We start from the raw sequence: 13,037 nt of genomic DNA, 5'->3' as shown, positions 1-13,037 counted from the left end.
GAATGATGATGAACGTAAGAATGTGGGGAGTCGAGTTGATGCATATGATAATTAGAATCCATCCAAGATGATGACTGGACGATAATTCCCCTGAACGTGTAAACGTCTGAGATGGCAAAGAACGCCTGCAGGACTGAATCGAAAGGTGAGTGAGAAGCGATGAAATCGCGGTGAGGCTGGGGAGGCTGGTTGGCTGCACGTGCCGAGCAGCAACGAGGACCACGAGAAGAATATGGTAGCCTTAGGCCAGAAGGCTGGTAATGAATTTTCTTTTTTTCACATTATGTGTGGCTACAGAGGACTGAAGTGGACAATTTATTTACTGATTTTAAGATTGCTATGGTGGAACCTAATCAATCCTTCTGTGTGTCATTCGTGCCATCCTCATTATCACTCGAGGTTTGTGGCTACCTGAACTTAGAAACGTAGATTCCGCCTCGGGTGTTCATTGCAGGCCTCTCCCATAGCTGCAACAACCTGGCCACAGACTTGTTCCATTAAAAGCACAATGCTAAAGTACGCCCTGTCCAACCAGTAGTCGCACACTGATTACTAAAAAGTCTCACTCAGCCCTAGACAGCATCAGCTAGAGAAGCGGACCAAACAGTCCAAGCAACCAACCAAGCTCAAGCAAGTCATAAAGTAACCCAGCTTCTAATCAGCGCGCATCAATCTCTCCAACCACGACCTCACAGAATGCTGGAACCAAGGCGGAAAGCTCCTCACGTTCCGAGCAAGCCATCCTGACGAACCTGGCACAACAACATGCCCACTATTCCCCGTGAGGATCTGTCTCACCAACTGCTCCGCGACCGTCTCCGGCTGCAGCAGCGGATTAAACCACGTATCCTCCGGAGTTAACCGCCCAATGAGCGCCGTCTGCGTGAATCCCGGCGTGAGCAGCACCGTCCGCACCCGCGGGGCATGGTACCTCATCAACAGCTCCGCCGCCAGCCCCTCGTGGAAGGAAATCGCCGCAGCCTTGGTGGCGGAGTAATCGACCATATTGGGGGTGGTGGTGTATCCCGCCAGCGAGGCAACGGTGGCGACCATGCCGTGGTCGCGTTTGACCATGTGCGGCAGGAACTCGCGCGCAAGCCAGTAGTGCGCGAGGGTGTTGACCTCGAACTGGATGCGGGTGTCCGCCGCCGTGCCGCCGAGGATGGTCTTGCCGCTGCAGACGCCAGCGTTGTTGATGAGGACGGTGGGCTCGCCTAGGGTTGCGCGGAGGTCGGCAGCGGCGGCCGCGATGGCCGAGGGCGAGGTGATGTCGCAATTGTGGAAGCGGACGGTGGGCGGGAGACGGCCCTGGTCCTCCTGGGGTGGGTGGATGTCCAGGATGGCGACTTTGATGCCCCGATCCCCAAGCAGCTGCGCGATCCGTCTGCCTATCCCGTTACTGCCACCCGTCAGCACAACCACCTCGCGATTCCAGTCGAACCGGTCCGAGACGCCATTGTTCAGGGTCCGGGTATTAAGCCAGGCGTTCAGACGGCGGAGGACGGCGAGGAAGGTGAGGAGCTGGAGGACCTGGAAGAATCGCGGGTGCTCGAGGGCCAGTTGGTGGCCCTTCGCGGTGTACTGGGCCAGCAGCAGGAGAGGGAGCGTCTTCCAGGGACTCAGAAGCGTGCTCTGAATCCATTTTCCGAAGACATCGGCAGTGAATCCTATCCTCCGAGAGCACACGCTCCTTTAGGACCAATAGCCTAGCAAACAGTGGACATCTGGGATGTGAAGTATTCAGACCAACCTTCGCGTGAGAGCCATTTTCTTGGTGTCACCATAGTAAAAAATCAATGAAAGTGTTTTCCTCTAATTTCAAGATGCAGACCATCTAATAATCAGATCATGCTGGACAACGGCCCCTTGGATCCTCTGATCCCGAGCATGACCTCCTTAATGAGTGACCTGCATATATAGGCGAGCCGGAGCATGATGGTTGTTGCTGTTCGTCCAAGCAAGGGACTGCGGGGAAAGCTTCAGAAGCAGCCGAGGCGGGCTCTACGTCCCTCGCCAATGCTGCCCTGTCCAATGGCATGCTACTGCTAAATGCTAGATATTCAGCGTCCATTGAACGATTGTCCTACAATTGGCAGTTATAATTGGTGTAATTCGCTGGTCACGGGTACTTTTTACCTTGCCGAATTTTGCGTTGTACAAGTAAAATTTGGATAGCCTCCGAGCAGGAACAAGTCTTTCCATCATCTCTACAGTCACACTGTCGTCCCTGTTGTGCATCACGCACGGCGAGTGCTCCTGAGACGCAAGTCTTTATTGGAATGCGTAACGTAGGCTATTCGACAAACAGGTCCTAACCTGAACTCTTATAATGAAGACAATGACCCAAATAACACCCAAATACGGCAGAAAGTCGCACACCATCACTTCCATCCCCAGCCATTGGCGACATCATCTGTTAGACTTTGAGCAATCTCGCATGCGATATTCGGCCGTCCAACTGTCCAAGAATGAAGGTAGCCAGGTCTGTTGGCGACCATCAACCCTGCTTCGCTGAAAATGCAACGACACTATCCCTCCCATAGGTACCCAGTTCCAGTCACAATGGTAAGGTGTAACCAGCGCCGTTTGAACAACAAGGAGGAACAAGGTATCAAACCAAACAAAAAAGATCCGAGGCTAGATAATGCCGATATGATCAGAATAATTTCAGGTAGCCACCCATCCGTTCCCAATGCGCAGCAAATTAAATCAAAAAGAATAACCCAAGGTCTTGAATCCCTGTCCAAGAATGAATGATAATAAAACAAAGAACCGCCGTGCAAGACACCTATGTATGTATGTTATATATGAACCGTGCCATGTCAGACATCAGAATATGCAAGGGAGTCACGGGTCGAAGAAAAGAGCATGGACAAAGGACGGGAGAGAGAGAGGTTTGAGTCGATATGTCCTAGAAAACAAAATAGATTCGAAGGATCGGTATAGAATGGATAGTTGGTGTTTGTAGAAGCCCCATTTTGGTGACGAGCTTTACCTTTCCAGGCGACCCGCGAGGATATCGTGCAGGCGATGATCTGAGGCGGTCTTCCCTCAAGCAGCAATACGAGAAGCTGTATGAACCTAGCTATAGGCAGATGAGAAACTCGTGGCGGGCTCTCCAAAAATCTTCTCATAGATTTCGGTAAGGATCCGTGCATCGGCTCGAAGGCTAGGGGAGATATATCGACTTTGCAACAGGAATTTGATTGTTCGCTTGAGAAGTTTCTCGAGCACATTTCGGTCCACCAGCTCTGAGAGACAGGACATGTAGGTCGCAGACAGCACGAGCATATTGCCGAATTGCGCATGAGCAGTTCCAAAGATATTTGTCACGATCGGACGACCTTCGATTCCATCAAAGGCTTCTGTACTCAAGATTGCAGAGTCGATGCACACTTTGCAGGCTCGTCGTAGCTTAGGCGGTAGATCTCGGTATGCAATGGTGCCCATCGAGCCTCCTTGAAAGGAAGAGGGGGCGCTATGGACCGCTATGCCCATATCGCTCGACAGACGTGCCATGTTTGAAGCCCGTTGACTATGCGGTAATGAGGGCGAAACCTGCTGAGATTTCGGGCCAGAGAGAACGGATCCGGCGGGTGACTCGACTGATGCGGCAGTTGGATTGGGATTGGGGAGTCCAGCAAAATGCAGAGCATGATATAGAAGAGGACGATGGATGATGTATCGTGCGCCGTAATATTTGGCCCGCATACGAGCAACGTTTATGTCGTCCGAGGGGGGATCAGTGTCTTTCCATTTCATGATCTCTGGAAGACTATTTCGCCACAGTTCGAGATTCATGCTAAGAATTTCCTGCACGTTTGAGGTCCATCGGTTGTTGCTCGAGCTGCTCGTGGTTGTAGTATTGCTGGAAGGATTAGCTGTGATTGCGGCGATTGCAGCATTGACAGCGCTCGCAGAACTAGCGGCATTGGTAGCACTGCCCGGGTTTGCATTGTTGGAGCCTTGTTGTCCTATAGAGATATTATTAGCAGTTTTCCTGGAGATATGGTCTTGGGTGCCTTACTCTCAACTTTGTACAGATCGGTGTGGACACGGTTAAGGACTTTCCGGAGGTGGATTTGGGCAGAATAGAAAAACATCATCATGGTACTGGGCGCGCAGATTTCATTTGGCAAAGCAAGTGTGAAGCGTCCCTTTGGTAGACCTATACGTGACTCTGCACGAGATATGCCACTGGCGGGGAGATCAAGTTCTGCAAGAATATCACTATATATGGAGTTAGTTGGGCCCGCAGGCTAGATCTGACAGTGACACCATCACAAGCATACCTCTCAAGCTGAAGACAGGTCCAGTACGCAAAATCGTAGAGGTCTTTCATAGGCCCGTCCTGCATCTGGTCATAGCGTTTCCTGGTACTGCAGTCAGCAAGTCACCTTGAGGGTTCAGTTCGGTTTTAGACAAAAGCTTACGATCGGACGAGCACTTGGCAAGCGCGAGCGGCTTGGTATATCCATCCATGACTCTGGAAAGGATGCGCTAGTTGCCCGGCGTAAAGTCCTGCGAGCAAAGCCGCTTGAACATGAAGCAAGCCATTGGCCCCTTGAAGGCCTCCCAGGATCTGCGTGGCATATGCATAATAAGATAAACCTGGAATGACATCGACATTTCTGAGATGTCGATTGACAGGCACGTCTCGACCTGACGACGCTGACCGCCCTCCGACACTTCTCCGACCGTCAACAGGCGAGGGAGACGGGACAGCGTGCGGTGCGTAGAAGCTCCCCTGCGCTGGAATAATCATGTCAGATCCAGCGGGAGATAGGACGCTCCGGGTGGGTGGGCCAGGGATCCATTCTTTGCGAAAATCCGGGGGGTTATCCGTGACAGGACCGGGGACTGGTGCTCCCACTTCGCAGATACTGCCCAGCGCAAGCACGAGAAGGAGAACAGCATTGTCGATTGACTTTTCGATGCGACGGCTCGTTGCTTCCGTCCTAACGCCAGCGGAAGTTGGAAAATCGCACGCTGCACCTTGTAAAGTATCACATGACCTTTTTCTTTTTGCACCACGGGGCATGTCGCCTGTCCCTGTAGGCGTCGATCCGGAAGTCTTCGGTAAGCAATGGAACTTGATGAACATTTCGATCTTCTTATCCAGGTCACTCTGGTCGAGGAAGGGATGAAGTTTGTGTATGTGCTCCAGGTAACTGCGATGATAGCGACGGATGGTGTCCGGATCGGCCCATAGAGTACCAAACTCGTCAACCCCTTTGTCTCGAAGCTTCTGCGGGAAACCGCAGGGATGAGAGCTCTGCGTCCAAGGACTACTCGGCGATGCTCGGTGCGTGTGACTATCATCCCATCCGCTGCTGGAATTCGAGCTAGTTAATGGGGTTGGCGACATGCGATCCTCACTTGTGTCGGCGCCCTCGCCACGGCCATAGACGCGAATCAAGCCACGCTGCTCTTCAAGCTTCATCACATAATCCTCGTCGTACTCGCGGGGATAGAGTAGATTCCTAATTGATGGCCAGGAGAGCAACTTGTGGGCAGCCGTTGTATGTTCCACCGGGATGGACAGCTCACCGTCCTCTCTCTCCACATAACTCTGCCCTGGAGGATCATTTGAATCCAACTGCTGCATTCCATCTCCATTCTTTGATTCTGACTCAAGCAAAATATCAGTAGCACTTGGTTTCAGCAACCTATCAAGTGTCTGCTTGGGCGGCATTGATCGGGCGGCATCTTTGACAGCCAAAATTTTCGGCTCTTTCAATCCGACCTCGTTGGAAATCTTACTTAGCGTCATCCCATGTTCCATCTGTACCGTTTGAAAATGCGTCAGACGCTCGTCAAGCTTATCTTCCAGATATTGTATCTTGTCCAAGATCTGCTGGGTGGCCTTTTCCTGTCTATCTTGAGGGTCAGTATCCGACAACCAACCAACTGAAGGACAGAAGTCAGGCAGGTCACGCACTTGTGAGGGGGAACTTCTTTGTAGACACATATCAAATTGTTCTCCTTGCAGTGGCTGCAGGCGGGCCGCCCTTCATCGCACTTTGCTTTTCTTGCTCTACACTGATCGCAGGCCTTTTAGACAATGGAAAGAACGTAAAGTTAGTCTATTTCCTTTTGTATCCCGCGCAGTCTCGTTTCTCTGCGCCATGGAAAAAGACAGTCAATTACCTGTTGAGCCCGGGCAGCCTTGCGCTGACGCATACCAAAGGCTTGATTCTGGTAATAGTTCGCCTCATAGGGAGCAGGAGTATGCGAAATATGCGGGACCGGCGTCGGAAACTGAGCTGGAGGCATCGTATGCGGGGCTGGAGGAGGGGGAGGGGGGCATCGCCATTACTGCTCTGTTCCTGAGGGGGATATGTCATCCGCGGACGAAAGTCGGGGGCGCCGAATGAGGAGGGACTGGATGCGTCGGTGCTGAATGGGGGATGGAATCGTGCGAAGCTCCATTCATAGGACGAAAAGTAGGCGGATGCGACTCTGTCGGGGTGAGACTGGGAGCAGGCAAACTATTTGGCCGACCATACGGCCCTTCGGGAGGCAACTGAGGCAACTCTCGATTCGGTATGACAGGATACCCGTGGGAGGGCAGGGAAGGTTGAGGGGGGTTGGAGGCCCGTCGCTGCTCGGCGTGATGATGCTCGAAGGACGGTGGGTAGGGGCGCCATGGCTGATCGTATGCTCCCGGCGCATTTGCCAGGCCATGCGCCGCCTCAGGAGGAATGCGGTGATGCATTTGAGGGGGGGAGGGCCGGAGTAAGGAGGGAGCGCCTGTGGCTTATCGTCCGTTCCAATCATTTCGACAATGGTAGGTCCGCACCTCCGGCCGGTGACTCCAGGTTGCCGTGAATCCGCTACGAACGGTCTGTTCAGTGCGACAGTCATACAGTCATGAGGACATGTTGCAGTCCCGCAGAAATCACAATGTGCAATGTCAAGTGAGCGAGTGGGGTGGAGGGACAGCGAGAGTTGGACAAAGCTCAAGAGCTTCCCGAAAGAGGTAATTCAGCCGGTAAATTCTTTTAGCTCTCGATAGTCTGCGTTGCGCGTTTCAATCTTCTATTTTTTCTTTCCGTCCCTCTTTTCGATCGATATCTTCCTTTGAAGCGTTTGCGACCAGTAGCTCCGAACGATGCAATCGAACGGTTAAAGGCGCAGTTTGGGGAAAGTATTGATTGACGGGCGATGGCAGTTACGAACGCGCAAAGGCACGGTGGAATAGCTTTCCGATAGCTATCCAGGAAGAGCCAGCAATCCGTTAACTAGGAGAGAATTAAGAAATGAAGCAAGAAAATAGACAAGAAAATAATCGAAGCAATGACAATTGAGCGGCCAGAGGACGAAGGAAGGCTAATGCAACGGGATACCCAAGGAGATGGGTAAGGATAGCAGGAACGGACAGCAAAAGCAAAGCGGATGCACAGTAGCCGGGACCGTTCAAAGGTACCAAGCCTGTTATAGTGCAACGGGGGAAGAGAGAAGAGCAAGAGATCTGCGGCCACACTAATTGCAGTGGGCACTTGACCCTGGTAAGCTGTTGGCAGGGGAAGAAGGTACTTTTTTAGTAGCTTCAGATAGAGCTGACCAGGGTGGAGGATTGGGGGTACATGTGGTGGCATCAATAATATAAGAAATCACACTGACTCCGCTTGGAGGGAAAAGACGGGGAAAAGAAGAAAGTACACATCGGTAACTTCATAGATCCATCTGGCACAGTCCAAAAGCCAGTAAGAACTGAAAGATGGTAAGGTAGTACGATGGTGATAACGACAGAAACAACCCACCTCGGTGAATGAAATGCAGTGTGGATGAAGAGAAAATGAAGAGAAGCAAACAGGCAAAAAGGATGAGAAGATCGAAAACAAATGATGATGGAATCATGGGACACTTACACAAGAAGAGACTAGGTATCCATCCAGAAAGGATAATTCAAATAGAATGGAGACGCCAGAGGTTTGCCTTTTTTTCCACTCCGATCCTTCGGGAGATGGATAGCTGTTTAGCTAGGTAGGTAAGCCAAGCTGTCGGGTCGCCCTGGTTGTGTCAAGAGTCGATCGAGCAAATGGTGGCAGAGCTTGAGGTATCGGGAAGGGAGAGCTCCAGGAAAAAATAATAATGATGTAGTAAAATAATAATAATATCGAATAATAATAATAACGATCACCTCAAATTTTTATCGAATGGAAATGGTAACGGTATTGATGCTCAAGAAACGCGGAGATGGCCCCAAAAGGGCAGGCCGGTTTGGATGGAGCAGGAGTTGGAGACTCGAGGGGCGGAAATATGATTATTAAGGTGGAAAATGGAAGTGAGGATGAAGGATCGATAATCCCCGTGATCAAGATAGAAGGAGGGGGTTGGAAATGGCGGGTGTGTTGTTGACTGTTCAATAGTTCCACACTTTCACCATGGAATCGCAGTAACAGCCTTTTTAGTCTAAGGTGAATATCGTAGATTTGCGACGGAGAAGATCGAAGGAAAGCGATCAGAGAAAGTAGATGTGGCCGTCGAGATGTTGTTGGTGCTCTTGGTACTGACAAAAAACTGATGAGGAGATGGCATAGAAGGATGCCAGAAAATGCCCCTCCTTGATAGCAGTAGCCTTAATAGCTGTGCTTCTTCTCCTTTGATTCGGTTGATTCGGTTGGCTCAGGATCTCTTTTGAGTGGAGGGAATGTCAGTAAGTAGTAGTACCTTAGGTACCTGAGGTAAATAGATAATAATCCAGGTAATGAACCTCCGACTCTAAAGAAATACAGAGAACTAGAAAGGCACACTTTTCTCTGCGTGTCTCTTGTTTCTTTGATCTTCTTTTGTTTTTCTTTCTTTCGTTTTTGACGCGCGCGTCCTTCTGACTGACTGGGTCTTCTTACTTGTAACCTGAGCCAGGATCCTGGTTCGCATGTATTAACACAAGCCACCAGAATTGACAGATCGTTTTTGGTCCTTGTTGGGGTTCCTCATTATTTTACGCCTCCAGGTCTGGGAGCTGTCTCGGTTTTGCTCTCCTGAGGTGTTTGACTGCTACACTGGGGGGAAAAGAAATAAAATAAAATAAAATAAAACATAGAGCAATCATGATGATAAGGTAAATAAATAGCGTGGAAATGCAAATACCTACTTCTACGGAGTGGAGCCTAACAAAACTAATATTAATGGAAAAACCGAAGCTATGGAGCGAAGCTGTCTGCTGATGTGCGGGATCATGGGCGGGCTGAAGGACGCAATAATAATAATAATAATTCTAATTCATTTCCACCAGAAGCATTAGAGAAACTCCGTACTCCGTACTCCCATATATCGATCTACTCGTTCTGAGTCTCCTGAATAGCCTGCAAATAGATAACGATTAAAGTTTCCGCGACGTTTTCCGAATCTGAGTTTCTTTCAATTTCCTATTTTGTAGCTGAGGGTCCGCCACTATTTACGGCGTAGCTCATGAGCTGTCTGAAATATGCCACATGGACAGTAGGTAGGAAAGATATGGAGTGAAGAGGACGGAGGGCTGGAGGGGACATGTTCCCGCACCGTTTGAGGACAGCTCTTCATCTTTGACTATCGGCATTGGGTTTGCAGAGCAAGTCTTATTCCTAACCGACCATCTGGGATGAGGTTGGTAAGAGGATAATTAGTATAGACTAGAGTGAAGGTAGATACCTAAGAACCTAAGGTAAACGGTCCTGTTGATACCCAAGTTTCGGAGGGGGCGGGATCCATTAGTGGGCGCTAGACACACTTGGCCAATTCCCGAATATACTCCGTCAATATCCATGACTTGCTCATCATTGCCTTTAACATTTTTATTCTCGATCAGCAAGCATGACCATCAGCCGAAATCAAACATTGTTTAAGAGATCAGACCAGGAATGGAGGAGACTCGGGTTAGACTACGTACCCAGGCGCTGATGGAGCCACGGATCGAACGGTTGACGTCCTTCCTCCCAAGTGTGCTACTGGGTGATGATCTGACTGGACAGCAAAACTGCCAATTGCCATTCAAATCAAATGATCATTACCACCTACCTTAGGAAAATTCGTTTTTGTGTCATTTTGCGGTCAGTCATTTTGATTATTATTGACTAGCAAGGGGGCTCCCTATTTTCGTCTCCATCGACCTGTAAAACTCAATCTTGAAGTCTAAACTACAGCTTCATGGAGCGATTGCTTCAGAAAGCGAAGGTGGATATCCACAGCTATCTCCGGTATTCTGATAAACATTTGACTTGATAGGCAGATAATTCTGATGGATACTCCTACTGATACTGATACTGATCGAGCCAAGGGGGAGGGCCCCCACAACAGCAGAGAAGAAGGAATGCATGATGCGACCCTGAAAGTGTGCTGCATAAATGCCCCACGCAGAAGACGGTGAGAATCATCAGGTTGCTCCGTGGCTGCTGCAGTAGGGTTCTAATGTTGTTGTATGGAGCGCCAAGTACCTACACAGCATCAGTTCCCAGATCCATACCACCATCTACTTGCCATACAGAGCCGAATCATCCCTCCGTTTATAATTTGACGCGCTGCAACCCGGCCAAAATAAAATTGCCAGCTGTCCCCTGGTTCCGTCCGCATTTTCAGGCACAACCACTCTTTGCCAACCACGGGGAAAGAAGAGACGGTAAGTTACGGGAACGGGTGTCACGCGTTCTGGCAGTGGTTGTGGTTGTGGTTCACCGCGGGATTGGCTCCATCTCAGATCTCGGGTTACGTTCGGCAAACAACATCTGAAAGTGGAACTCAGGTTAGGACAGGGGTGTTCCTCTCTATCCGCAAGGCAGATGTAGATTTCGATGCTGTGCTCATAGCAGTTAGTATTTGCAGAGCTTATTCAACATCACTTGACAGGTAAATATTTTGCGCCTCCGTAGTGCAATGAATGCCGCCCCTCGCTTAACGAGCAATGATAGCCCGGTCAAAGCTCCACAGCGCACTCAAAAGTGTTGGGCGCCAAACTTGAAGACATAATTGAGCACATAAAGTCAAACCGGAGTTCTATGGAACTGAATCCTTTGAGAAATCCCTAGTTCATTAGAACGGTGAATAGCCTGATAGGATCATCTTGTCTTCGGAAAATAGGAGAGGCGCGAAGTCTAGGACATGTTGATAGACCAACAGGTCTAAAGACATGGTCTGATTGCATTTGCCACTTCTCCTTTGTTCGCTACCAAAGTGGTTCTGTGTGATCAGGGGAGAACGTAGAACACCAGAAACAAGTTTCATTCCTACGATGTTATTCTACGATGCTACATATCCTTATCGTCATCAAACGTCCAACTATGGTCGATCACTCCAGCTGATTGATGATCTTCCCGAGGAAATGATTTCCTGAATCAATCGATATTCTCATATGATATTCTACGCTCTACCTGTGTCTGCCTCCGGTTGATATGATGCAGTCTAGTTCTCATCAGGTCCCGATGAAATTACCTACTGATCGAATTGTGGATCGTCTGCCTAAAATTCCATGATCCCGTCTCCTGGAACCTCCGTCGGTTGGTAGCATCATATCTGTTGGTTGGACCATTCAGCCGAAACAGGCGGTCCACAACTTTCTAACACTCCAGTACATATTCAACAATGTACACAGTACAGGCGACTTGACGCAAATTTACTGCAAAGGATGAATGCTATCAAATTCTGCCCGAACAGAGAGTATGTAGTACAGCCCTCGGTTCAGGCCTCCTTCTCTGTAAGCTTGAAAACTAAATACCCCACAGGACAAAGATCTACAGTACCCACCCGAACGGCGGACAAGGCATCGGGTCAGAATGAAGGGAATGGAAGCGTCCGTCGTCCGACGTCCATGTTGCGGGGATGATGTACATGCATACTGCAATGTATGTATGTATGACAGAACCGGAGGATGGTCAGGTGCCTGAAGCAAGGGATAGCCCTGTCCTGTTCAGGACCCCAGTGTGGCGGACTGCTGGCTCGGATCTGCATGGGGTAAACCAGCAGTGCAACCAAGTAGAGAGCTCTCTAGCTCTACTCATGCTGCCACGCCTAGTTGTCCTTGTCCGTGGCTCTTGCTCCGGTGTTACGAGTATCCTACCTCACGGACTGAGATTGCCAGAAGGAGAGGCTGGCATGCTGTCGTTCAACCTGAGATCCTTGCTAACTAGCACTACCGCTATCACTACGACTACCGTGTTTGCGATACTAACTTTGTTTGATGCTATAGCAACTCAACTGACTCGCATTTCCTGGGATGCAAACGTCTTTGGAAAGATGCATATTCATCAAGTCGCTTCCCTCGCTGCTTACCGGCTAATCGCACATCAACGGGAGAAATGCGGCTATTGCTTAACCAAAATCTTTATCTGGGTCTCCGGACTCAGGAACAAGACTTGCGCCGCCATTGGACGCTAGAGCCACTTCTCATCAGTCCTGGCCATGTATCGGATAACTCTGAGACTGACGCGGGTCAGCGAGTCAAAGACCGAGACAGGATGCTCAATTGAGCCGTGGACACGCTGACATGTTGATTGTTGGAGTAGCTGGAGCACATCCGGTTCAACCTTGGTTCATCCCCAGTTTTGGATATTCATCAGCAACACTATTTAGGGGAGCCACAATTGCCCCGTACCAAGTGTGATGCAGCGGGACAGCCCGCTGCCCGCCTACAAATTGGGCCCAGGTAGATAGCCTATGGCTTGGCGCAGAAGGATTTGCTTCTATCATTCTCGACAATAGAGGTCCGAATCATGGCCCAAGGAGCTGGCCTGATCCTTTAAGCCTAATCATTGACACAGATACCCTGTCAATAATCCTCTAAGAGTACTGCCACGATACTAAGAGGAACAGTCAGCATTATTCTTCGACACCGTGAACATATCTAGCTGCATATGGAAGTAAAACCCGACACATGGACGGCGCACATCTATCTCAAATGCGCAACAGACTGAACACTATGAGACGGGGTATTCTAGCATACTCCGCAATCACCCTATATGACCTATCGACTCCTATGGAGAATGGACTACCAGATTGACTGATGAATGTAACCCCTCATAATGATTAACTCTCCACAATCCTACCTTCCCTTTTCTAGG

The 13,037-nt window shown here is 49.8% G+C and overlaps 3 protein-coding genes across 3 annotated transcripts; 1 reads left to right on the top strand and 2 right to left on the bottom strand.

Annotated features, from left to right (window-relative positions):
- Nucleotides 1-475: 475 nt before the first annotated feature.
- Nucleotides 476-1,767, bottom strand: P174DRAFT_447230 (short chain dehydrogenase/reductase family protein; the record flags this gene model as incomplete). The annotated part of the gene is made up of 3 exons (XM_024828649.1): nt 476-572; nt 622-1,690; nt 1,751-1,767. 2 exons carry the CDS (start codon nt 1,765-1,767, stop codon nt 655-657), a joined length of 1,053 nt encoding a protein of 350 aa, XP_024687223.1. The 3' UTR covers nt 476-572; nt 622-654.
- Nucleotides 1,768-3,081: 1,314 nt separating this feature from the next.
- clcA (putative C6 finger domain protein) lies at nt 3,082-6,718 on the bottom strand (the record flags this gene model as incomplete). The annotated part of the gene is made up of 8 exons (XM_024829421.1): nt 3,082-3,974; nt 4,028-4,230; nt 4,293-4,373; nt 4,434-5,876; nt 5,942-6,054; nt 6,151-6,287; nt 6,320-6,323; nt 6,356-6,718. The coding sequence occupies 8 exons, from the start codon at nt 6,716-6,718 to the stop codon at nt 3,082-3,084; spliced, it is 3,237 nt and encodes a 1,078-aa protein (XP_024687222.1).
- A 4,752-nt stretch (nt 6,719-11,470) lies between these two features.
- On the top strand, nt 11,471-12,426 carry P174DRAFT_23870 (uncharacterized protein). Its single transcript, XM_024821425.1, has 2 exons — nt 11,471-11,637; nt 11,703-12,426. Exon 2 carries the CDS (start codon nt 11,800-11,802, stop codon nt 12,352-12,354), a length of 555 nt encoding a protein of 184 aa, XP_024687221.1. The 5' UTR covers nt 11,471-11,637; nt 11,703-11,799; the 3' UTR covers nt 12,355-12,426.
- Nucleotides 12,427-13,037: the final 611 nt, after the last annotated feature.

Source organism: Aspergillus novofumigatus (assembly GCF_002847465.1).
Source record: "Aspergillus novofumigatus IBT 16806 chromosome Unknown P174scaffold_1, whole genome shotgun sequence".
In the NCBI taxonomy this organism is placed as follows: Eukaryota; Fungi; Ascomycota; class Eurotiomycetes; order Eurotiales; family Aspergillaceae; genus Aspergillus; species Aspergillus novofumigatus.
This window is presented reverse-complemented; position numbering and strand designations above follow the sequence as displayed.

Coding starts and splice junctions, on each gene's coding strand:
- P174DRAFT_23870 (XM_024821425.1), top strand. CDS start 11,800: ATGATGTACATGCATACTGCAATGTATGTATGTATGACAGAACCGGAG.